This window comes from Hemicordylus capensis, chromosome 14 (assembly GCF_027244095.1).
Source record: "Hemicordylus capensis ecotype Gifberg chromosome 14, rHemCap1.1.pri, whole genome shotgun sequence".
NCBI classification, from domain to species: Eukaryota; Metazoa; Chordata; class Lepidosauria; order Squamata; family Cordylidae; genus Hemicordylus; species Hemicordylus capensis.
This window is the reverse complement of record NC_069670.1, coordinates 14807785-14833333: the sequence shown is the minus strand read 5'-3', so window position 1 is coordinate 14833333 and position 25549 is coordinate 14807785. Positions and strand designations below refer to the sequence as shown.

General features: G+C 49.2%; 3 protein-coding genes across 5 annotated transcripts in view; 2 read left to right on the top strand and 1 right to left on the bottom strand.

Annotated features, from left to right (window-relative positions):
- The window catches only part of TOMM40L (translocase of outer mitochondrial membrane 40 like), a 29755-nt gene extending 7236 nt beyond the window's left edge, over positions 1 to 22519 (bottom strand). The window contains exons 1-4 of one of the 3 annotated variants that reach the window (XM_053278136.1): positions 22336 to 22519; positions 3824 to 3891; positions 1733 to 1825; positions 242 to 343 (exon numbers count right to left, since the gene is read on the bottom strand). In XM_053278136.1, coding sequence (XP_053134111.1) covers positions 242 to 343; positions 1733 to 1825; positions 3824 to 3874 — 246 coding nt within the window. In that variant the 5' untranslated portion in view covers positions 3875 to 3891; positions 22336 to 22519. Of the gene's footprint in view, positions 1 to 241; positions 344 to 1732; positions 1826 to 3823; positions 3892 to 5462; positions 6114 to 22335 lie in introns of those variants that run through there. The other 2 variants (XM_053278134.1, XM_053278135.1) reach the window with 2 other exon arrangements.
- On the top strand, positions 11020 to 16695 carry LOC128337315 (apolipoprotein A-II-like). The gene is made up of 4 exons (XM_053278138.1): positions 11020 to 11098; positions 13127 to 13205; positions 15623 to 15776; positions 16449 to 16695. Exons 2-4 carry the CDS (start codon positions 13154 to 13156, stop codon positions 16558 to 16560), a joined length of 318 nt encoding a protein of 105 aa, XP_053134113.1. The 5' UTR covers positions 11020 to 11098; positions 13127 to 13153; the 3' UTR covers positions 16561 to 16695.
- UFC1 (ubiquitin-fold modifier conjugating enzyme 1) lies at positions 20112 to 24817 on the top strand. Its single transcript, XM_053278137.1, has 6 exons — positions 20112 to 20286; positions 21211 to 21278; positions 22363 to 22426; positions 23068 to 23144; positions 23264 to 23354; positions 24579 to 24817. Exons 1-6 carry the CDS (start codon positions 20164 to 20166, stop codon positions 24648 to 24650), a joined length of 495 nt encoding a protein of 164 aa, XP_053134112.1. The 5' UTR covers positions 20112 to 20163; the 3' UTR covers positions 24651 to 24817.
- The last annotated feature ends 732 nt before the right edge of the window (positions 24818 to 25549 follow it).

Sequence of the window (25549 nt, the reverse complement as noted above, 5' to 3'; positions counted from 1 at the left end):
GGCAAGGTGGCAAGTGGATTGGTAGATGCCTGGTCTTCAGCCATACCAAAATATTTGAGGCAGCTGTTCTCAGTCATGGGTGCCCAGGTGCTTTTCGACTATAACTCCAATCATCCCCAGTCCAGCAGCATCTGAAGACCAAAGCCTGAGGACGGCTGTCTTAAAGATCATACCTTGCCATCTCTCCCACCACCACCCCCGGCCGCCTCTTCCCCCCCCCCCCGCCCCCATGCAGCATTACCTGGAACACAGCCTTGGTTCGTATCTGTTCTGCCAGCAGGTGGAGCACTTGAGCATTGAGGCTCCCGGCATTGTCAATATCCCCGATGAGCGTTGGGAAGGCCTGTGTGGGAACCAGGGGAAATCATGGATCCACAATAAACCTCGGCTTAAGAGAGCACCTTCTCTGGCGTGAACCCTGCCGCCTATTAAGATCATCTGGCGAGGTCTGGTTACGGTTGCTATCGACTAATTTAGTGGCGACCCAGGACCAGGCCTTCTCTGTGGCTGCCCCAGAGCTTTGGAATTCATTCCTTGCTGAAATAAGAGCCTCTCCTTCTCTGTTTGCTTTTAGGAGGACCCTAAAGACGTACCTGTTTTCCCAGGCTTTTAATTGAAATTGAAATCTTTATCTTGAAATCTTTCTTGAGATCTTTATCTGTTTTATGAATTGTAACTGTTTCACATTGTTTTTATATTATGTTTCTACACTGAGAATTCTCTATCAGGTGGTATAGAAATACGATAAATAAATAAAATAAAACCCTCACCCACACCAGCCCGCACACCTTATTTGCATCGCAAGCAGCAAGAACCCAAACTGACACACTCTGTTTCTAAAGAGAGCAAGCCCCTGGGCTACTCACACACTGAAAATAACCCGCCCTTTGGGAGGATTCCTAATTCAGTGGCTGCTCCTTGGCAGGGAGAGGATTCCAAGTTCAGTCCCTGGCATTCTCAGTTACAGTTCAGGCAGGAGGTTCCCCAGCTGAATCTCAGACAGCAGAGCTGGGAAAGGTCTTTTTCTGCACAAAACCCTAGACTAGCCATTGATGTTTGGAGGAAACTGACCCACTCTCCAATTACAAGGCAATTTTTGTATGGGCACAACCTCCCCCATTTCCTCTCCACCCTGTGGTTTTGATCATCCAAGCAATTGCTTTATTGATACAAAGATAGTTTCAGCTGAAAATGAATCAGAGAGACCCTGTGCAGGTTATACAAAACTGATCAGGCCTGAAAGACCACTTGCAAAGTACATCACACTGTCTTATCAGGGTTCCCTCCCTGGCAGCATCTCCAAGATAGGGCTGAGTGAGACCTCTGCCTGCAACCTTGGAGAAGCCGCTGCCAGTCTGTGTAGACAATACTGAGCTAGATGGACCTATGGTATGACTCAGTATATGGCAGCTTCCTATGTTCCTAAAAAAGGAAGTTACATGATTAGATTCAAGTTGCTTAAGCATTTTCAGTCAGTTAGTTGGACACATGTATACTAAAACAAGGAAGTTACAGTAACAGACCAATTTACTCTGCATGATTAGAATGTTCCAGACATGGTTTTGCAAAGTTGAGCAGTTGCCGTTACTGTCTGCTAAAGTGTTGTTCAAATCTCCAGGGACCTTTCCCCCGAAATCTATTTCAAGCCAAGACTCCGGGCTAGCCATTTCCTGCCTGCAGGGCTAAGCCTGTTGACTTTCCCCCTATCCCAATGAAAACAAGCCTTACTCACCTCTGTGGGGCTCAGCTGCTGGTCCCCCACATACGTGCCACTGAGGTGGTAGTTGGACGGGCCCACTGTGCTCATGTGAATCGTGTGGGTCACCTGGGAGGAGACAAGAAGCATCAGCTGTAGGCGGTCAGGGCACAAGATCGGAAGTCAACACCCCTCCTTGCTAAGAAAAGTCAAGGTAACGTGGCTATAGCTCAGTGGAAGAGTCCCTGCTTGGCATGCAGAAGGTCTCAGGTTCAATCCCTGGCAGCATCACCAGGAAGGGCTGGGAAAGAGCCTGAAACTTTGGAGAAGCTGCTGCCAGTTGTTGTAGGTCAGGGGTTGCCAACCTTGAATCCTCCATTGTCAGAACTTTGCAGTAGTAGAACCATTACGTGGCCTTACTGTATTTACCTGAATCCAAGACTAGGTTTTTCCCCCCAGGTTCTTTGATGTTAAAAATGAGGTCGTCCACTTAAATTCAGAGTCCTCTTCCTTTTAGGTAAATATAGGTATAACCTATATAGGTAGAAGTGTGCCGTTGAGTCGGTGTTGATTTCTGGTGCCCACAGAGCCCTGTGGTTGTCTTTGGTAGAAGACAGGAGGGGTTGACCATTGCTTCCTCCCACACAGTCTGAGATGATGCCTCTCAGCATCTTCCTGTATCATTGCTGCCCGATATAGTATCAGCGGGGATTCGAACCGGCAACCTTCTGCTTGTTAGTCAAGCATTTCCCCGCTGCGCCACTTAAGGTGACCCATAACCTATATAGGAACACCTATATAGTCTTCCTGGCCCTCCTTAGTGCCCTGGGCCCTGGTGTAGTGCATAGTGCATGGTGCCTGGGCCCAGAGGAGGGCCTTCTCTGTGGCCAGCCCTCTTTTTTGGAACACCCTTCACCCCCAGATCCATTCAGCCCCTTCCTTAGTGGCTTTCAAGGCCCTTCTCAAGACCTACCTTTCCCGCCAGGCTTTTGCCCTTTGATCTCTTATTTATTTATTTTAAGTGTTTGCTATTGTTATTCTTTACCAGCTAGAGTCTTTGGAGGAGGCAATGTACAAGAAACTTTAAAATAAATCAATAACCTCTATTTTAAAGGGGCTCATCTTAAATTCAGAGTCATCTTGTATATGGGTCAATACGGGTAGAAACCTGCTGAAAAAGCCAGAGTTTTGCCCCCCTCTGTCTCCCCAGCACAGCAAGGGGATGGAATTCCACATGGAATTCTAGTTTGTTATCAGTTGTTTGTTCTTCATCCCACTGGGTTGTTTAATTTCGATGGCGTTGCCCTAAGAACGGAACCACCGGATGTGAGCTTTTCAAATAAATAAATAACCCAGCTGCTGCCCAAGCAGGATCTGAGCTTTCCGAATAAATCATCTACTGGGACCGCACTGCACACTCCAAGGACTTTTACACACAGCAGGCTTCACCGGGAATTTACAGGGAGGCTTTACTGCAAGCTTGAAGTCGTCTCCACAAAACAACACAAATAGTGGATTTTTTTTTAACCCCAGATATAAATCGGGCTCCACTCCAAAATGCAATGAAAAACCCGGATTGTGTGTGAACTGCTTCCCGATAACTCGCAGGGACTTCGGGGTCAGTCTGGCCGATATGTGAACGCACCCCCTCCATTCCGGAGGAGATGTGAGTTAAAGGGCTTTAAAAGCCCCGTGTGAAAAACTTCCAGCTGGAATCCCCAAGGGCTCTTCAAGTACAGCCCTGCGTTGAATGCACTGCCTCGTCCAAGGGAGGGCAGCCAGGGTGCAGATAGCCGTGGGATAGTCTATGGAGCATAACATGTTTCAAATCTATCTATTTTAAAAACACCAGCAAACATCAGCGCCCTGGATAATGAGCACAATTCTTCCCCAGAGGTGCCTCTTGGCTGGACAAGAGTAAATTAGCTTCCAGTTTCCGACAGGAGGGCCCAAGGCGCATTCCAGGAGCTTGAGGCAGCCCAGATGGTCATCCATGCCCCACGTTCCTAATCAATGATCAAGTCGCACCGAAGCTTATGGGGTATGAGCCATGGGAAAGGAGGACCGGGAAACCCCATTCCTCCACTGGACCTAACGGGATGATGCACCAGAACTATTAGTACCAACCTGAAGATGGGTGCTAAGGGGTTTGTTGATGACAAGCTTGACTCCTTCCATCTGCTGGGGGAAAACTTCTAGAAGGGGAGCAGAGAGAGAAAGGGTTAGAAGCAACACTTAAGTGTGTGCATTTGTACAAAGCAAGAATAGCAGGCTTCTGATCTGATTTGGAACAGAATCTTCCATGTATGTGTTTTTAATTGCATGTTTTAGTCAAGCGTTGCTTCACTGTGAACTGCCCAGAGAACAACTTGTCATTCATTCATTCATTCATTCAATTTCTATACTGCCCTTCCAAAAATGGCTCAGGGCAGTTTACACAGAGAAATAATAAATAAATAAGATTGATCTCTTAGGGGTGGCTAACAATGTTGTTGCTGCTGCTGCTGCATGAACGTCCTGCAAGAAAATCGACAATCTACAATCAGGTTGTTGTTATTATGCAAGTTCAATGTCCTTTTTTAAAAAAGGAAACAGGGGTTTGAAGGGAGCAAAAGACAACTCCTAAGTGACTCCTCAGGAACTCAGAGGACTAGAGTATTTGCTTGTTTAAAGCAAATGTATAAATGTTTTAACTTGCCGTGTGTTATTGTTAAGCGCCCAGAAATGAAGGTTTGGGGCAGTGTACAAATTTGATAGATAAATAAAATAAATAATGAAGGCTCCCCCCCTGAGGGGTGTCTCATGGAAGAGCAAACAGTCTGTACTGGCACAGAATACACGGCTTCTTTGCGGGAGGCAGCATTCTTGACCCTTGAACAGCTGCCCAAAAAGCAGCAATTCAACAGGAAAAGCTTCCACCCAGTGCGGTGATGCAGCAGTGAAGGAACGGTGTCTGGTGGTGCATTCCTGCCCGCCATGCTGCTTTTCAAAGGCAAAGCCCCTCTGTCTGAAAAAAGATGACAATTTGAATGAGAGTTCAACCAGAACAACACATCTCTGGAGTCCATTCTGTCACAATGCTGTTGAAGGCAGAGGAGCAAAACAAGAAGGAGAGCTGGTCTGGCAGTAGCAAGCATGACTGGTCCCCTTAGCTAAGCAGGGTCTGCCCTGGTTGCATATGAATGGGAGACTTGATGTGTAGGCACTGTAAGAGATTTCCCCATAGGGGATGGAGCCGCTCTGGGAAGAGCAGAAGGTTCCAAGTTCCCTCCCTGGCAGCATCTCCAAGATAGGGCTGAGAGAGACTCCAGCCTGCAACCTTGGAGAAGCTGCTGCCAGTCTGTGTAGACAATATTGAGCTAGATGGACCAAGGGTCTGACTCAGTCTATGGCAGCTTCCTAAGTTCCTAACAATCTGCCCCACCTTTGCTGACCAAGAGACAAATTGCCAGGATGGTTTATACAACGCCACCGATGTGCATGGAAGTTGCGAAGATTTAAAAAGCAAGGTCCTTGCCCCAAGGAGCTCACAATCCTAAACTGGCACAAGGCAACAGAGGGAGGGAAGGAGGGAATTAGAGGTAGAGATAAATCCGCGAAGGAGAGGCTCTTGTTTCGTTTACAGGCAGCAGCAGAATACCAGAACTAGGAAGCTGGGCCTTGGAAGTTGGGACGCCCAGAGAAAACGCATTTTGGAGCTAGTCCTTGGCCAGGAAGCCAGTATCATCTATTCTTTCGCCCCCAGAAGCAAACAGATCCGCTTTACCTTTGCATTTCCTGTGGAGCTCATCAAAGCTGCCTGGGTTGGTGCGCGGTTCCTCTCGGCGGGGCCTTCTCCGCAGGGCAGGCAGGGCGGAGGACATATTCCCCATGGCCCCTGAATCTACGCAGCACACTCCAGCTTCCGGCCCATCGGGGGCCAATTCCTCCTGGCTGCCCAACCCCTGCCCCTCTCCCTCAGTTAAATGGGGAGGGGGAGCTTCTAGCTGAAGCCCTGGAGCATGGCCGGCAGGGCAAACAGACCCCCCCTGGGGCCCACGCCGGCCACAGCCACCTGGCCAGCCACAGCCCTTCTTTGGGCGTGCCCCCTAACTTGGCTGGCAGAAGAAGCCACTCACCGCCGCCACTGGCAGAAACAAGCCCTCTCTGGGCAGAGCAGGAGGCAGGGAGTTCTCAGCTGCAGGACTGGGATGGCTGCCAAGGATGCCCGGGGGTGGGGGGGGAGCAAATTAAAGCGCTACACAGGGGGTTTCATGCAGGAGAGGGTGCCACAGCTGGGCACGTCAGCCAAAGCGGCCGCCGGGGGACGAGGGGCACCAGCCAGAAGGCTGGACTCTAGCAAAGCCTCCCTCTGTGATCTTGATGGGGGCCGCCATCTTGCCCCCACCCTGACCCCTCACCCCACACCCACCCTCCTCCTCCTCCTCCTCCAGGAAGTGGCTTGCCAGGGGACACCCTCCTTCTGCTCCTGCAGCAACCATCTTTGAAATGGGCACAGCCCTCTTCCCTCCCCTTCCTCCCCGAGGAGGGAGCAGAAACCCGGGTTGCAATTGGAGGACAGCCTTGCAGCCTCCTTCCAGAGAGAGGGCCGGGCTGGAGCTGCTCTGGGCCTGGGTCAGAAAAATGCTGCCTGCCGCTTCTCTTCTCCTCTCTCCCCACATCCCGCACCCGCCTGGCCGTGTCTAGGGCAAGGATGCTCTGGCTGCAAGGTGTTCCTTTGGCCTGTAGGGGTCATCTCGGCCACCAGAGGGCGGCTGCAGTCTGCACTGGCATGGGAGTAAACTCCACTGAGACGAATGGGACTTCTTTTGGCGTAAAGATGCTCAGGGGGGCCTCAGGGTGCAGCTGGACCCAGCCTCTGCCGCCTGGGGCTGTCCACGGCCTGGGCCCAAGCGAATCCACCCCACGCAAGCCGGGAACAAACTTGCTGTCTTTATTTTGGTGGCAAAGGGAGCCACTTTTCGGGCAAAAGGGAAATGCAGTTCCGTTTCTGCTGGGGGTGGACGGAAATGTGCTCGTTGGTTTGCTTGCGTTAACTTGTAACTGTGTTTAAACTTGAGCCAAGGCAGTGGCGTTTGTTTTCGAATGAAATGCACACGTTGTTTACATGGTGGTCAAGAAAGATACTTTGTAGACAGCAGAGGGCGGAGGGGACCCTTTGTAATTGAAATGTATTTATTTATCTGGCTGTCTGGCTATTTATATTGATATACTGCCTGATATCTACATCGCTAGGCGGTATTTTACCCCAAACACGACGCTGAAAAGAAGTTGTCCCAATTATCGGCAGCTGGCGGGATAGCAATGTGTTAAATAAAACAAACAAACAAACAAATCAATACAGCAACTCCGCGAGTTGTGGGAGAGAAATCGACTAGATTCGGCAGCGGGATCGACTTTAGATCCGGCAGTGGGATCTAAAATCAGTTGAGCGGACATCCAAAAACTTGTGAGTGCCTGCACGGGCGCACACCTTAGAGGGAACGGTGCTTACATATAGTCACCCCTCCAGACTGAAACCAAGGTGGGCCCTGCTTAGCAAAGAAAACGATTCATGCTTGCTCCTGCACTGCAGGACCAGCTCTCCCCGCCCCTAAGAAGGCCCCCCCCCCATTTATTTGTTTGTCATATTTTTATACCACCCGATATATAAATCTCTAGGCAAAAGATGGCCTATGACCGCAGAAAGCCTGTCTGCTCTCACGTGTTTTGACTCTTTGTGGCAGCCTAGACCCCAAAAGGCCCCTTTTCCTGGAATCCATGCAGTCCAGTTTTCACCGCCGTGTGTTTTTTCCCTTTTATTTCAGGCAGGAGGCAGGAGTGAGGGGAAGAACAGGGTGCTCTGTTTTGTCTAGCGGCCGCGGGGGCGTCCATTTCTCGAACTGACCCTTTGGACCTGGAACACCTAGTGACTCTCCAAACACCGGGGCACATGATGGGCAGTTGTGATGACGGAGGAGATGGGCTGAATGTCCACTATGCTCTAAAGGCTGCTGACCCAGTGGCTTGCAGGTGGCAGTTTCCTAGAATTTCTGAACTCCGGGATAGAGACAAAAGGAGATTTTCCTCCCACTCACCCCACAAACACTCCAAAAATGAAAGATCCCCTGGTGCATGTTGATAAGAGTGTTTGGATCCTGCAAACAGGCACGGGCGGCACTGAGGTTACGCTGTTGCATGACCGCAGCTTTACCTCTCAAATGCATAACCAATATTAATGCCACTCCCAAGTATTCGTGAACTGAAAGTATTGCGGGGAAGTTCACTGGCAGAGCACTTGCTTGGCATGCAGAAGGTGGTCCCAAGTTTCATCCCTGGCGTGTCCCGGTAAGGCTGGAAAAGGCCCAGCAGAAACCCTGAATGGATGCTGCCAGTCAGAGCAGACAATACTGAGCTAGATAGACCAAGGGTCTGACTCTGTAGACAGCAGCTTCCTATGTTCACCATCAGTGGATTGTTTCTGACACTATTCTTTCCTCATTGTTGAGCTTTCAACCTCTATTTAAGATGTTTTTCATCTTACTGAGCGTTGGAATTTGATTTGCCCCCTACAGGATTTAGTTCCTTGCCATTTCTCAGGGAGTGTTTTGGTTTGTTTTTCTGGGGTTTTTTTTAATCATTATTGAACTGTTTGAATTATTGACTTGTTTGAGGCTTTATCTGAAATAGTTTAAACACATTTCAGACTGTATTATAGAGATGTTGAGGTTTCTTTGTTTGATTTTTAAGCTGCCCGTCAGACCCTTTTGAGGGCTGAAAGATAGGCTACACATCCCTTAACACAAAAATAAATAAATTGCCATTTCTACACCCTAACTGAGCTTTGAACGTAGCAAATTCCTCATCCTGTTTCTGCAAAGAGTCTCGCTTGGCAGCTCCAGACAAAACTAAGGTTTTCTTGCAGGTGCTGGGGGAAAAAGCCAAAATAGTTGATTTTTATTTTTTTTTAAAGGGGGAGGACAGAGGTTGTTTGCCTCACATGTTTTCCCTCACTGGCCAGATCTGGAGAGTCTTATACGGCTTTCTTTCCTCCTTGGATTTTCTGCTGACACAGTTGCCCCTTTCTTCCTTCGCCAACCTGACATGTTGGAGGTTAATGTCCAGTGATAAGATTAAACGCGGACACTGTCCTTCACCTGTCCTGACTGATAATAAAGCCAGTGAGCTGGCAGGACTTTTGAGGAAGTCGATAGGGGAGGTCGGGACTCTGGAACTAAGGTGGCCAACTTTTTAAAATGTCCCCTGCTTTTGTGCTTTGGCTGCAGCTTGATCTGCCGGAGCGGATCTCTGTGTTGACAAGTTTCACCTGCTGACTTCTGCAGAGACAGAAATTCAGGGCGCAAGAGATGACTCAGTGCTCACAAGAGCAGGCAACATCCCGATTACTGCACCTACACTATGCCCATACGCTGACCCTGCAAGGCAGGCCAGATTGTCTCAAACATGAATGCCAGGCGCCCAAGCACTTACCGGGCATACTCAGTTTCTTCACACTCTTGGGCCAAAGTGCTGGAAGGCAGAAGCCACTGGGTAGATCCTACAGAGCAGCCGGAGAAGAATATTGTCTCTGCACATTTTTCACAGGGGAAAGGGCTAACGTTTTGTTTTGTAAGAGAAGCAGGAAAATCAGGAAAATGGACAGTTCGTGAGGATTCGAGGATTCCATCTGCCCTCTTCTAGGATTCCTTGAAAACAACAATCATTCCTAGCCAACTGACATAGAAACACAGGAAGCTGCCATATACTGAGTCAGACCATTGGTCTATCTAGCTCAGGATTGTCTTCACAGACTGACAGACTTGAACAGTTCTGTATGGAGGAGCGGGCAAATATTGCTCCATCTAGATGTGCAAGGTTGATAGAGAAGTATCCCAACAGACTCAAGGCTGTTATTAAAGCAAAAGGTGGTTCAACAAAATATTGACATTGGGGGGTGTGTGATCCTTTTTCAATGTCAGTAATTCTTGTTTTTTATTTCTGACACTTTTTCTGGACTGTAATTGTGATGTTTTTCAGTTGGATGTTATAGGTTGCATTGGATAAGTACAGCTGGTGAAGGGAATTTTCTTTGTGTTTTCATTTCAGGATGTAAGGGAACCAGAATTTAAGGTCTATCAAAGGGGGTGATTCTTTCCTATACCCACTGTATTTATCGTGGCTAAATGCCCCAGGTAGACCTCTCCTCCTCCAGCAATTTGTCAGATCCCTTTTTAAAGCCTTTACTGGCAGCTCTCACCACATCTTGTGTCAGTGAGTTCCACAAGGTAATGAGGAATCCTTTCACTGCTCTGTTCCTGGCCTGAACTGCTGCCAAGCAGCTTCCTAAGGGGTCTGATGGGAGCAAACATGAATTGTCCCCTGCTACCTGACCAAAGAGGCACCTTTTTAAAGTGGTGGCTTTCTTTATTTAGCAGGGAGAGAGCAACTGGCCCTACCCATCCCCAGCACAACATCCCTCCAGTGGCTGTTGCTGGTGTATGTCTTTTGTTTCTTTTTTAGACTTAGAGCCCTTTGGGGACAGGAAGCCTATTTATTTATTTATAAACATGTGTGTGTGCGTGTGTGTAAACTGCTTTGCAACTTGTGTTTGAAAAGCGGTATATAAATATTTGTCATATTTATAATCTCCCTTGCTAAGGAGGGTCTGCCCTGGTTTGCATTTGAATGGGAGACTACATCTGTGAGCACTGGAAGATACGCCCCTGAGGGGATGGGGCCACTCTGGGAAGAGGATCTGCCCTTTCTGCTTGCATGCAGAAAAGTTCCAAGTTCCCTCCCTGGCATCTCCGAGATAGGACAAGAATTTTTTATTTTTTTTAAAGGACAAGTTTTTTTATTGAACCAACAAACTACCAAAGCATACAGTACATTACCAAAGCACAATTATATACAAAGTGGTTGTTTGTACATCATATCTACCTGCCTGCAACCTTGGAGAAGCCGCTGCCACTCTGTGTAGACAATACTGAGCTAGATGGACCAAGGGTCTGACTCAGTTTGTGGCAGCTTCCTATGTTCCTATGAGAGAAAATTGTCTCTTCATTCACACAGGCTAGTGATTGTTAGAAGCCTCTATCACGTCCTTCTTGCCAGACTTTGCAGGGTCTGTGAGAGAGGCCGTGATGATCTGTCCTGCTCATGCTAAGTGTTATCACTGCAGTGGAGTACCTGACCCTTAGACTCCAAATCTGTTTACCCAGGAATTGTCTCTGTTGGCAGCTTTATAGCACATAATCAGCACATTAATGCAGCAAGGGGTGGGTGGGCATGGCATCCACACCAATGGAAAAGCAGAACAGCCCAGGTTAAGCAGGCTGGCTTTGCCGTTCGATATATAAGAATCTGCAGCGCCTGCAAAAACCCATTTCTGTCTTGACCGGCTCCTTTTAATCAATTCCTCAGGTAAGAATGAAACGACTTACATTCTAAAATGGGGGGAGGAAATACTATTGTGTTTATACTATTTTATACTAGATATACTATAAATACTATTGCCACCTTTTTTTTTTCCTGGCAAAAAATCTGTGACTGCTAGCTGTTTTGGCAGGTAGGAATCCAACAGATGCCGTTTCGCACATCGCTGCCCCACAGAATTTAAGGTCTAAAAAATAAATTATGCCACGCTCCTGAGTCCTTGATGCATGGGGGCTCTCCATGGTTATTCAGTGGTGAAAGAAATGTACTCTGCAGCTGCTCAGGGGCACTGTCATTTAACCTTACTTCCTGAGTCCCAGAGTGAAGATCTGACACCGGCCGCAGATGACAAAACTCATCTCTGGCACAAATTAAGTCCCGCTTGATCACAACGATACGAACCAGCTGGGTTCGTATCTTTATCACGATGATACGAACCATCGTGATTCTTTTTCACGATGATACGAATCAGTTGCTGTTGGGGGGAAGGCAGAAAGGCTAGAACAGAAAGGTGATTCGGAGGACAGTCAAAAAGAAACGGGCTAGCCAGTGTGAAACAGATAAGCTGCCCAGTTGGTTATTCAGCTGTGCCCTGGATATATTGGTTTTACCTGGAAAACTTCTGCCAATCAACCCGCAAAGAGGGTGTGCACGGCACTTTACCATGTAACACAAGTGAAAAAGATAAACTTTTCTCCACCCTCAGGAGCTTATAATCTTCTAAATTTTAGAGGAAAGAGGTGACTATAGTGGGAGCAGCAATTAAGTGGGAAGGAAAAACCCAGGCAAAGGCATGAGGGCAAGAATACGGGCGAATGGATTTGGTTCCTTTGGGGTCTTGAATGAAGGGTTTTTAAGCTGAAGGCTGTCCTTCGGGACAGGGACAGGCTCCGTCACCTGCTTCCAGGGTCTTGCTGAGTTGCTGCAGCGATTTATTTGTCTCTGTGTTTGCCTTTTGTGGATGCTCTCTTAAGATGTTGCCAGTGCGAGGGCCACGCCACGCATTACTTTAAACATGGAGTTTGCCTCTGCCTTTGTGTTTTGGTGAAATTTTAATTAGCAACAGCAGCAGGAAGAGGGACAGAATCCGACTCAGGACTGCCGTGTGGGGCATTGAATCCTTTCTCCTCTCTCTCTCTCTCACACACACACACCCCAAAATCCCCCCCTGCCCCCAAATGGCTATTGGCCCTAGAAGGGAAGCTGCTGCCAGGAAAATCGCTTCCATAGGTACATAGGAAGCTGCCTTCTACTGAGTCAAGGCATTGGTCCACCCAGCTCAGTACTGCCTGCTCTGGTTGGCAGCGTCTCTCCAAGGTTTCAGGCTCAGGGGTCTTTCCCAGCCCTACCCGGAGATGCTGCCAGGGAGTGAACCTGGGATCTTTCCCACGGAGATATGGTCCTTCCCATAAGGGCGAGCAGCAGCCAGTCTCTAGACAATACTGAGCTAGATGGACCAATGGTCTGACTCAGCATATGGCAGCTTCCTACGTTCCGTCTTGGGGGCGTTTTTTGCAGTGTGAAGGGAAAGGGGTGGGGAAAGGTACCCCTTCCTCGCCTGTCGTGGTCCTGGTTCTGACCACCCCCTCAAGGAACTGGCATTTTCCAGTTTTAAAAGTCTTTAAAGACGCATCTGTTCACCCAGGCTTTTAATGAATACGGTTTTAATGGTTTTAATGCTCTTTTTAAATATTGTTTTAAAAATTTTAAATTGTTATAACGTTTTAAACTTTTTTTTTGTTTTTGTTTTAACTAATGTTTTACTTCCTGTTTTTATTTTGTTGTAAACTGCCCAGAGACGTAAGTTTTGGGCAGTATAAAAATATGTGAAATAAATACATAAATAAATAAATAACACAGAGAGCACCCCCCAAAGGCAAAGCTAAGTGTGCAAAGTAATATGCAGTTTGGTCCCCAGGAATAGCCAGGATCCAGCTCTCTCCAGGGGCTGCAGAAGGCTTGTTTTCTCTCTCCTTTTCACAAGTCCTCCTCCTCCTCCTGTCTTTTCTCCTCAAGGTCCACGAGAACCCAGAGCGTGCCAAAATGAAGGTTTTTGCACTGATGATCCTGCTGGTCAGCGTGTACTGCCTGGAAGGTACAGTGGGTTGCCAACACACTTCCTGACAGAGGCTCCTGGGCAGAGAGCCACCGTCCTCGGCTCCCTTCCACACTAGGGCCCCCTGTGGCACGGCTGAGATGTAGCTTTAGCGGTGGGGTTCCCCGTCTTGGGTCCCCAGATGTCGATGGACTGGCATCACCCCAGCCACATTGGCCTTTGGCAGGGGATGATGGAAGTTGTAGTCAGCAAAAAAAAATTGTTTTATTACTTGCATTGGTGTCTATGTTATTGTTGTAAGCCGCCTCGAGCAGTATTGCACTGGAGAGTCGGGGTATAAATATTTCTAATAAATAATAAATAAATAAATCCCTGGCAGCATCTCCAGGTAGGGCTGGGAGAGACTCCTGCCTGCAACCTTGGAGAAGTCGCTGCCAGTCAGTGTAGACAGCCCTGAGCTAGATGGATCAACGGTCTGGCTTGGCAGAAGGCGGCTTCTGGGAGATCTATATTTTGCTCTAGGACCTAGAAGCCTGGGAAGCACCACGGGTAGGATTTTAGATGACATATGCGCCTGTACAGAGAGGACCCCACCTCGGCCCTCCACCCTGGAGAAACCTTGCAATCAGTTGGGATGACGAGACACCACCGTCACCCCAGCCCCAGCCAACCACAGGAAAACCCTGCTGTTATTTGAACACTGACATGTGCCAGTGGTTCAATATTGTTCTACCAGCTGAGGTTAATTATTTAAAAAAATGAAGTCAAAGGACCCGGAGCGGCTGACACAACCCCTCGCCACCCGTCGGCAGAGCCCGGGGCCTGCACCAGTCCAGAACTGTCAACGCCGGAGGCTTTTCTGAAGACGGTCCTGAAACACTTTCTGCCTTGACCGTTTTGTAGTCCAATTGACTGGCACAAACTCCATCAGTCATCCCTTGTCTGCAGAGAGGGAGGCAGATGCAGGGACAGACCAAAGGAAGTATTTCTTTGCACAAAGCTTCCCTAATCAGTGTGGTCTAGTGGTTAGAGTGCTGGACCAGGACCGGGGAGACTCGAGTTCAAATCCCCATTCAGCCACGAAACTAGCTGGGTGACTCTGGGCCAGTCACTTCTCTCTCAGCCTAACCTACTTCACAGGGTTGTTGTGAAAGAGAAACTTAAGTATGTAGGACATCGCTCTGGGCTCCTTGGAGGAAGAGCGGGATATAAATGTAAAATAAAATAATAATAATAATAATAATAATAATAATAACAATCATCATCATCATCTATGAAATCCGCCATCCCAAGTTACAGGAAACAACAAAGCATAAGACAGTCTTTCTGTTGCTTCTGGAAGGCTCAGGTGAGGGATCTCCCACAGGAGGGAATTCCACAGCCTGGGGGCAACCACAGAGAAGGCCCAGTCCTGCAGGTTATTCAGGCCTAGACTGCCCCGTCTATGGAGGCTCTATATATCTATTAACCCCAGGTTTCCTCAACCTCGGATCCTGAGATGTTGTCGGACTACAACTCGATGTATAGAGCCTCCATAGACAGAGGCAGTCTAGCTCTGAATAATAGTTGCTGGGAAGCAGGAATGGGAGGAGATAGTTGTTTTCATGCTGCTTGTGGGCTCCCCTAGCCCTAACCGGCTGTCAGAAACAGGATGGTGGGTTTATTATTTTATCTATCTATCTATCTATCTATCTATTTGAAATATTTATACCCCACCCCTCCAGTGCCCTACTGCTCACAACAATAAGATAGACACAGATACAATAAAAGTAATAAAATTGACTTTTTTAAAAAGTCAGATTAAAAACCACAATCATTATTGAATTCAAATTAAAAATTAGAAAAAGCTAAATAACCTACCAGATATAACAAAATAATGAGGGAGCAGTAAAAAGCCTCCTTAAGAAGGTGTGTGTTCAGATGTTTTTTAAAAGCACTGAGGGAGGGAGCATGACGAAGCTCTTCCCGGTTAGGTGGGCTGAACTTGGTCTGAGCTAGCAGTGTGGCTCTTAGGATTCCTGTGCCCCTGCAAAGACAAACCATTTATCCACTAAAATACTGGACTCAGTATTCAGTGGTTAATTTGTCCCATCGGTGGAGGCACCTTCTCCTCCTCCTCACATGACTTCCTGTAGAGGAAGAGCTGGTCTTGTGGTAGCCAGCATGACTTGTTCCCTTAGCTAAGCAGGGTCCACCCTGGTTGCATTTGAATGGGAGACTAGAAGTGTGAGCACTGCAAGAGATTCCCCTCCGGGGATGGAGCCGCTCTGGGAAGATCATCTAGGTCCCAAGTTCCCTCCCTGGCAGCATCTCCAAGATAGGGCCTGCGAGAGACTCCTGCCTGCAATATTGGAGAAGCCGCTGCCAGTCTGTGAAGACAACACTGAGCTAGATAGACCAAGGGTCGGACTCAGGATACGGCAGCTTCCGATGTTCCTATGTTCCTATCCTCCCAGGGGCTATCGTGAAACGGGAAGCGGAAACCCCGGCCCGAGACGAGTTGGCTGAATTAGGGCAGTCGGTCCAACAGTTCTTCGCGACCGTGTCCGCATACGTGACCAGGGAAATGGTCCCGCAGGAGAGGATCGAGCAGCTGAAGGCCCAAGCACAGTAAGAGCTGCTTTGCTAAGCAAAGGGCGGGTGGGACCCAGGGGTTACCGCCTCCGCCTGGGAACAGGGCGCCTCTACATCTTGTCTTGCCATCGTGGGGACTCCTTCTAGGGATGGGTTGGTGTTGTATGGTGGCCCCAGAAAACCGGGTGCCGTGGCAGCTGGGCCCCACCGGGGCTGAGCTCCTGAGGGGCCCCCAGCTCCACCCTCCCTATTTTCTTCATTTTCTTCGAGGGGCTGCCAGGGAGAGGGGTGAACACGGGGCCCCTCTCCCCTAGTCATGCCCCTGGCAGCATCTCCAGGCAGCACTGGGAAGGACTCCTGCCTGAAACCTTGGAGAGCTGCTGCCAGAGAGTCCCCCAGGTAGACGACCTGGAAACCGTGGACAGCCGCTGCCAGTCAGAGCAGACAGCCGAGAGCTAGACGGACCAATGGTCTGACTCAGTATAAGGCAGCTTCCTAGGTTCTGGCGTTGGCGGCTCTGACTTCTGCTCTCAGGGCAGGAGAAAGAAATTCAGCCTTCCCGTCACCGTAGTTCTCCAGTGGCGGAGAGTTTCACGCCCAGAGTGACCTGACTGGCCTCTGAGGGAAGGTGGAACGCCCACCTGGGTGGGCCTCGGGCCTGGCTGAGCGGGGGAATGAATGCCGGAGTGTTTCTGTTCTAAATTGCAGGACTTACATGCAGCAGATGCAGGCGCATGTGGATCCTTTGGCCACACAGGTGAGGGAAGGGCTGACCCAGATGCTCTCTGGCCTGGTCGAAACCGCTAAGAAGCATATCTAGTGAGCGGAGGTGGAACCCCAAAGAGCTCTCCGGATGAAGGCGAAGCCACGGAAGTCCTACCCAGCCCCTGCTTGTGACATGAAGACCATCAGGATCTCTCCTCGCAATAAAGGCACAGCAGGCCTTGTCCTCGAACATGTCTCTGTGGTGTTTTTGGTAGAGGGGTCCTGTGGGCACGCATGCCGCGCGGCCCGGGTTTTGCAAATCCAGTCACGTCCAAACAGCGCCGATGCACTTCCTGCTTAGTATTAGGCGATAGGGCAGGAACTAAAATGGGACCCCTCAGTGTTACATGATTCATAGGCGGCTGCCGTATACTGAGTCAGACTCTTGGTCCATCTCGCTCAGTATTGTCAACACAGACTGGCAGCGGCTTCTCCCAGGTTGCAGGCAGGAGTCTCTCTCAGCCCCATCTTGGAGAGGCTGCCAGGGAGGGAACTTGAAACCTTCTGCTCTTCCCAGAGCGGTTCCATTATCCCCTAAGGGGGGAATATCTCACAGTGCTCACACTTCTAGTCTCCCTTTCATATGCAACCAGGGCAGACCCTGCTTAGCTAAGGGGACAAGTCATGCCTGCTACCACAAGACACAAGATTCCTTTCAAAAGAGGGCAAGCCAGCAACTCAGAGGTCATGCCCATTTCCCAGATACTTGTATAGCTGGCCCAAATTACATGCTTCGGCAGCCGGAGGTGGGGGCAGCAGCCACACGCAGTTTCGTTAGGCCCACTCATTGTGTTTAATGTCCTGAGCAAATGTTATCAGGAGCCTGTTGGTCTCCTCAGGTTAAAAACACAAGGATGGGAGGGAGATACATGCCTCTTGCAGAGGACCATGGGGCATTTAAGAACATACGAACAGCCCTGCTGGATCAGGCCCAACCCAAAGCCTCTCTAGCCCAGCATCTTGTTTCCCACAGTGGTCCATCAGATGCCTCTGGGAGCTCACAGGCAAGAGGTATGTGCATGCCCTCTCTCCTGTGGTTGCTTCCCTGCAACTGGGATTGAGAGGCATCGTGCCTCTGAGGCTGGCGGTAGCCCACAGCCACCAGACTAGTAGCCGTCGATAGACCTGACCTCCATGAATTTGTTGAAGCCCCTTTTAAAGCCATCCAAACTAGCCATCACCACATCCTGTGGCAGAGAATTCCAAAGATTAATTATGAAAAAGTGTGAAAAAGTACTTCTTTTTGTCGGTCCTAAATTTCCTGACCTTCACTTTAATGGGTTTACCACTGGTTCTCGTGTTGTGAGAGAGGGAGAAAAACTTCTCTCTGTCCACCCTCTCCACTTCATGCATAATTTTATACACCTCGATCATGTCTCCCCTTAGTTGCCTCTTTTCCAAACTAAAGGGCCCCAGGTGTTGTAGCCTTGCCTCATAAGGAAGGTGCTCCAGCCCCTGATCATCTTGGTTACCCTCTTCTGCACCTTTTCCAGTTCCACAATGTCCTTCTTAAGATACAGTGCACAGAACAGTATGCAATACTCCAAACGTGACTGCACCATTAATTGTATGAGGGCATTATAATATTACCATTTTTATCTTCAACCCACTTGCTAATGATCCCTAGCATGGAATTTGCCTTTTTCACAGCTGCCACACACTGAGTCGACACTTTCAATGAGCTGTCCACCACAAGCCCAAGATCTCTCTCCTGGTCAGTCACTGATAGCTCAGACCCCACCAGTGTATATGTGAAGATGAGGGTTTTTTTTGTCCCAATATGCATCACTTTACACTTGCATACATTGAACCACTTTTGCCATTTTGTCACCCAGTTTGGAGAGATCCTTTTGGAGCTCCTCACAATCTGTTGTGGATTTCACAATTGGGTCTTCCTTCTCCTCTCCACATCACATCCTTTCTGCTCTGTTGCTGGCATTGGTGTGCAGGCCCTGAGCAGCAAAAGGTTCTTGGCATGGAAGGGGCCAATTCTTCCAGGGGCTCAGAGGGTACTGCTTATGTGGTCCTTGGGCCTGTCTGGGCTGAGGTGGGCCCTTGTGACCTGACTGATCCTCCCGCACCAGGGTCAGACTCTGAGCTGTTGTTCAGGCTGGGGATCATGGCATCTTTGTTCTGTTCCAATAGGGTTGTCCTTAGATTAGAAACACACCTCTAATTCTCATGCATTAACATGTAACATGTGAATCGTGCCTGGGATCTGATCTTGGTCCTTTCAGCAAATTGGCTACAATGGCCGCCACTTTCACAAAATCCATGAAGTTGAACCAGTTTGCAAAGCCGACCAGAATTTCAGGACCATGGACAGCTCAAGTGGAGGACTTAGGGTAGGGACTATAGTAAGCTGCTGTCTACCGAGTCAGACCCTTAGCCCGTCTAGTTCAGTATTTTATACATTGACTGGCAGCAGCCTCTCCATGGTTTCAGGCAGGCATCTTTCCCAGCCCGCCCTGGAGATGCTTCCAGGGACTGGCAAAAAGAGAGTCTGGAGTGTCAAGGGGAATGACAAAAACTTTATTAAATATATCAGAAGCAGAAAGCCTGCCAGGGAGGCAGTTGGACACTTCAATGATGAGGGCGTGAAAGGGATTATTAAGGAGGATAAGGAGAATGCAGAGAAGCTGCATGAGTTCTTTGTATCTGTCTTCACTGTGGACGATACTGACCAAATGGCCAGGGGGTATATAACCAATCTGGAACTGAGCTTCTCAGGCTTGGAGACTGAAGAACTGGGCCAGTTTGAAGTGATGAGAGAGGATGTTCTACACTGTCTTGAAAAACTAAAAATTAACAAATCTCCAGGGCCAGATGGCATCCACCCAAGAATTCTGAAAGAACTCAGATGTGAAATTGCTGGTCTCCTAGCAAAAATATGTAACTTGTGGGTTCCTCTTTGTGGGCAGGGTAGGGCGAGAGATGACCAAACGTCTCCCGTGCATCACACATGTGCAACCCTAGTCCCTAGGGGAGGCAAAGGGGGCGTTTGCCCTCCAGATTCATAACCAGATTAATGTGGAGTAGCATTTGCTTTTATTTATATAAATTGTATACACATACTTTGCCCCCACCCTGGAGAAATCCCTGCAGATGTCCATACTCCCAAGCCCAGCGTTCTGTTTCCAGCAGTCGGGCAGCCAAATGACTCTGGGGCATGAAGGTATTGGTTACAAATGAGGCGTGAAGGTATTGGTTTTCAGATCAAGGCTTTGTGGAGGTCCCACTTAATTATCACGTCTAACGGCCATCGACTGACCCCTTTCACCCCATGGATTTGTTTCATCCTTAAAAATCATCTTAAGCGTGTGGCCCCCAAGATACCTCGTAGCGGTGAGTTCCATAAGTTAATTACACGCCGCAGAAAGGGTTCTGAAGGAATTCTCAAACGTATGGGCAAGTCCTCCCTCCTTGCCCTCAACAAGCATGGCAGCACAACTTACCCGTCCCATGCCTCACTTCCGCCAGCAACCCAGAGGGCCGCCGCAGCTCTCGCCGCCGCTCCATAGTTCTACGCTTTCCTTCTCCAACCACTTCCGCCCTTAGCCACCATGGCGGCCAACGCCCTTGACCATGATGGCGCCCGCCTTCAGCTTTTCTGCCCGGGGACGCCACTTCCGCTTCCTTTCCCTCTCCCTCAACCGTGATGGCGGACGAGGCAACCCGGCGGGTGGTGGCCGAGTTGCCGCTGCTGAAGACCAACGCGGGGCCGCGGGAGCGGGAGCTGTGGGTCCAGCGGCTGAAGGAAGAGTACCAAGCCCTCATTAAGGTCAGTGCTGTGCCTCTTGCCAGGCGATGGATGCTGCCCTGCCTACGGTGGCTCGAGAGGGTCACCTCTTCTTTGCTTCCCCTCGCCTTCCTTTCCACTGGTCCAACCTTCTGCAGGCTTCTGGGTGTTATCAGAGCAACGCTGCTTTCTCAGATCCTGCTCCTCCAAAAAAGCCGCTCTCGTTAGTCTGCTGCTGAAACAGCAGCCGCAGAGCCCTGTGACATCTGGAAGCCTCCCTGGTGGTGCAGTCTGTGATTCTGCTGTCCTCGATAGACATTTTGCGTTGGATTGCATCAGACGGACCCCGGGTGAACGCTCCCTGCATGGAGGAAGCGTCCAGTAGCTCAGGAAGCTGCCACAGGGATGGGGCCCAAGCCCCTGCTTGGCACGCAGAAGGTCCCGGGTTCAATTGGCAGCATCCGGGAAAGGCTCCTGCCTGAAACCTTGGAGAGCTGCTGCCAGGCCGTGTGGACAGTGCTGAGCTAGATGGAGCCATGGTCTGACTCAGCAGACAGCAGCTTCCTACATTCTTAGTGTTTAGGGGATAGACTACAGGGAAGATCTTCCAGTGCTCACACTTCTAGTCTCCCTTTCATATGCAAACAGGGTGGACTCTGCTTAGCTAAGGGGACAAGTCATGCTTGCTACCTCCAGACCAGCTCTCCAGTTGGGAGGTGTGTGGCTGTAGGTATGTATGTATGTATGTATGTATGTATTTATCTATCACCTTTTTATACCTCCCAAAGCGCAAGTTCTCTGGGCGGTTTACAAAACCATAAAAGCCAATTAAAAAATTAATGCATTAACATGTCAGTAGAAAATGACCTTCCTGCCACACCCAGCTTCTGTTTAATTGTAAAATAGGAGCATACTGGTGCAAAGTGTGCTTAGCTTCCTCATGATCATCATCTTCTTCCTCCTCAGTATGTGGAAAACAACAAGAATGCAGATAATGACTGGTTCCGGCTAGAATCTAACAAGGAGGGTACCAGGTAAGGGAGGGCCTTTCTGGGAGGGCCCGTAGATCAGTGGTAGAGTACGACGCTTTGCGTGCAGAAGGTATCGGCTTCGATTCTTGGCCTCTCTGGATAAGGGATTGTGGGGAGCGGTGATAGGCAAGACTCTCTCTGCCCAGGAATCATGGGAGCCACCACAAGTTGGAGGAGACAGATCAGGTCTTGAGGGACCGGTGGTCCAACTCTTTCCAAGGCATAACAATTCTGCTGGATCAGACCAGAAGCCTATCAAGTTAAACATCCTGTTTCCCACATTGGTCAAGAGGGTGCCTCTGTGGACCAGTGTTCCCTTCCACAGGAATTCCCAGATGTTGTGGACTACAACTCCCAGAATCCCCAAGCAAAGGCCATTGCAGCTGGGGATTCTGGGAGTTGTAGTCCACAACAGCTGGGAATCCCTGTGAGAGGGAACATGGCTCTGGGCAGCCAACTGTTGCCCCCTGACAACTGGTATTCTGAGGTACAGTGTATCTGAGCATGGAGGTTCCACATAGCCACCACGACTAACGAATCACCAGTGATACAAGCCAACTTTCAGTGTTCATATTTGGAGCCTCTGTGCATCCTACCCCTCATATTCATATAAATATTAGTTGCATCATGTTCTAGAGCAAGGCTGTACAACTTCAGTACGCCTGTTGGACTTCAGTTCCCATAATCCCTGATTGTTGGCCACTGTGGCTGGGGATGATGAGAGTTGTGTAGTCCAAAAATCACCAGGAGGGGCAAAGTTAAGCAGCCTTTTTCTAGAGCAGACTTGCTCAGCTTAGGCCCCCCCCCCAGCTGTTTTTGGACTGCAACTTCCATAATCCCCAGCCACAGTGGCCAACAATCAGGGATTATGGGAGTTGTAAGCCAACATCTGCGGGAGGGTGGGACTCCAAGTGGTTGGCAAACATAAAAAGGGAAAGTGTGAAACAGATGTAGAGACAGCATTGGTATAGAATAGTGCAACAGGGGTTCCCAAACAGGGGTCCCTAGATGTTGTTGGACTACAACTCCCATCATCCCCTGCCACAATGGCTTGCCTTACCTCTTTTTCTTTCTTTTTTCCTTGCAGGTGGTTTGGGAAGTGCTGGCACATCCACAACCTGCTGAAGTACGAGTTCGCTGTTGAGTTCGATGTGAGTCCTTCGGCCTGGTGCTTGCAGTGGGCTTTTCTGTCTGTTTTCGGTTCCTGTCTCCTCTGTTGAACATAGCAGACGACGGGAAGCGACCTTTAAAAAGAATAATTAAAATCCATTTATGTCCCACCTTTCTTCTCAGGGCAACTTAAAGTAGCTTTCAAAAACACAGCATTATACTGTCTAGCAGAAACGAGAAATGCCATTTCAGCTGTCCTTACAATGGGGGCATTTTAAAAACCTAAGCATGACTCCACTTATTCCATGTTAGAGGTTGTGTTCTGCTCTCTGCAAGCAGCATGCTCATGGTATGTCCATTCCCCGACCCCCTGGTTAACCTAACAAAATGCCAGAAAACATATATCAATCATGCCTGTGTTAGGCTTTCAATAATAAAGACCCCCTCGGAGGGAATCCCTAGATAAACACGTACAGCAGGGCAGGACACAAACAGGCCTTCCTTGCTCCACATCTGTGATCTAGGATGTAAAGCATTTTTATCCATACGGGTAGCATGATTTGATGGCGTGAGCCAGATTTCTAGAAATCTGAAATTCTGAGCGGGGAGTTGGGCTAAAGACCTCCAAGGTCCCTTCCAGCTATAACTTTCTATGATCAGATTCGTGTTTCTGTTTTTGCAGATTCCAGTCACGTACCCATCCACTGCTCCAGAAATCGCCATTCCAGAGCTGGATGGGAAGACAGCAAAGATGTACAGGTCGGGTACCCTCCTCCTCCATCTATCACCTCCCTTGTACGTTGTGACCACCATTTCCCCCATATTCCGATGACTTCCAGTCTTAGGCCTGGCCTCTTTCTCTTCTCTTCTCCTTGCAGAGGTGGCAAAATATGTCTGACGGACCACTTCAAGCCCTTGTGGGCCCGGAACGTACCCAAATTTGGACTGGCCCACCTTATGGCATTGGGGGTGAGTTTCTGGGCATGCCTGCGGGAAGCTCGGATTGCAGAGCACCACTACCTGTGATGCCACCTGAGGAGAACACTCCATGCATGGGATACGGTAGGCCCTAAAATCCAGAGATTCCCAACCTGTGGTTCTCCAGATCATGCTGAATTCCATAATCCCCACCCGCGATAAATTGTAGCTGGGGATGATGGGATTTGTAGTTCAGCAACATCTGGAGCATCACAGGTTGGGAACCCCTTGCCCTAGTGAAAGCTTATGGTAACCTAAAGGTGTTAGTCTTGAAGGTGCCACCATAAGAACAGCCCAAGAAGGCCCATCTAATCCAGCATCCTGTTTCACACAGTGGCCCACCAGATGCCGCTGGAAGCCTACAGGCAGGCGTTAAGGGCCTGCCCTCTCTCCTACTGTTACTCCCCTGCAACTGGTACTCAGAGGCATCCTGCCTTTGAGGCTGGAGGTGGCCTATAGCCCTCTGACTAGTAGACCTTGATAGACCTCTCCTCCATGAAATGATCCAAACCCCTCTTCAAGCCATCCAGGTAGTAGGCTGTCACCACATCTTGTGGCAGAGAATTCCACAAGCTGATTATGCATTGTGTGAAAAAGTCCTTCCGTTCATTGGTCCTAAATTTCCTGGCCATCAATTTCATGGGATGACCCCTGGTTCTAGTGTGATGCGTGAGAGAGAAGAATTTCTCTCGATCCACTTTCTCCACACCATGCATGATTTTATAGACCTCTATTGTGTCTCCCCATAGTTGTCTTTTTTCTAAACTAAATAGCTAAGCTAAATCAACAGACTTGCTGTTGTGTTTTTCTGCAACTTTGTCTCATTTCTACCCTTCTGGAAGACGCTTTTCGTGAAAGCAAATACATCTGTGCTTTGGGCATGCATAGGTAGTACATTGTTCATAACAGGAATCGTCTGCTTCTGTATTCTCAAGGGCCGCCCTTTTCTCCCCCTTGGGAACCCTCACCTTGGTGGGGTCCACATGTGAGCTGCACGCTCCCAGCTGGCCGTCCCTGGTTTAAGATGGCAGCTGCTCAGTCTGTAGAACCAGTGAGCTGGCTGGAGATAAGGATACTCTCAATAAAACCGCTGCGTGTGGTCTGAAACGTAGGCAGTGGTGATGCCCTTCCCATTCAAAATGGCGCTCCGTGTGGGCTGTCTTTTGGAACAGTACCAGCTCTGATGGCACCCTGGCGATAATTTCTGTCTTGCAGCTGGGACCCTGGTTGGCTGTGGAGATCCCAGACCTGATAGCCAAAGGCCTGATCGAGCACAAGGAGAAATGAGGGTACGTACGGCCTATGCACGGAGAGCAGGCCTCTTTTGTCGATGACCACAGGCCTATATCCAGGCCAGCGACTTGACTTGCACCTCCGTGTATCATTTCTGGACAGCGTGCTGCCAACCTGTATATCGGATGTATTTTGCCAAGAATAAAATGTGCCCCTTCCTATCTCACTCTCCAAAGTGCCTGAGTCCATTCAGCACTGTGTGCCTCCACTGAGAAGGCCTTGGGTCACATTTCAGGGTGGAGCGAATGCTGCAGGGGTCCTGACTGCCAATGCTAAGGAGGGGAGCGGTGCAGACGCCAAAGAAACCACCCATGGCTAGCTGTGTTCACATGAGCTGTTGTTCAACAAGGCCTTAGTGTGTGCTTGGGCTGAGCAAAGTTAAGAGTGCTTGTGTTGACTCCCTGTAGGTTTTCAGATGAATGCATGTATTGCAAGGATAAGAACAGCCCTGCTGGATCAGGCCCATTAAGGCCTATCTAGTCCAGCATCTTGTTTCACACAGTGACCCAACAGATGCCTCCAAGAAGCCCACAGGCAAGAGCTGAGGACATGCCTTCTCTCCTGCTGTTGCTCCCCTGCAACTGCTATTGAGAGGCATCGTGCCTCTGAGGCGGGAAGTGGCTCACAGCCACCACAGTAGTAGCCATTGACAGACCTGTCCTCCATGAATATGTCTAAGCCCCTTTTAATGCCTTCCAAGCTAGTGGCCATCACCACATCCTGTGGCAGAGAATTCCATAGGTTAAGGAACTGAGGGGGCGACTAAGCAACATGTGAATGCAGGCTCTGGAGGTAATATGTCCTCCTTCTCCCCACTCCAAAGAAGGTAGCAGCAAAGACAAAAATTTCTGCTTCAGCTCAGAGCTTCTTTGTCCAGATACCTATTTTTAAAG

Coding starts and splice junctions, on each gene's coding strand:
- LOC128337315 (XM_053278138.1), top strand. CDS start 13,154: ATGAAGGTTTTTGCACTGATGATCCTGCTGGTCAGCGTGTACTGCCTG. Junction 13,206..15,622: donor CAGCGTGTACTGCCTGGAAG/GTACAGTGGGTT, acceptor CTATCCTCCCAG/GGGCTATCGTGAAACGGGAA. Junction 15,777..16,448: donor CAGCTGAAGGCCCAAGCACA/GTAAGAGCTGCT, acceptor TCTAAATTGCAG/GACTTACATGCAGCAGATGC.
- UFC1 (XM_053278137.1), top strand. CDS start 20,164: ATGGCGGACGAGGCAACCCGGCGGGTGGTGGCCGAGTTGCCGCTGCTG. Junction 21,279..22,362: donor TCTAACAAGGAGGGTACCAG/GTAAGGGAGGGC, acceptor TTTTCCTTGCAG/GTGGTTTGGGAAGTGCTGGC. Junction 22,427..23,067: donor AGTTCGCTGTTGAGTTCGAT/GTGAGTCCTTCG, acceptor CTGTTTTTGCAG/ATTCCAGTCACGTACCCATC.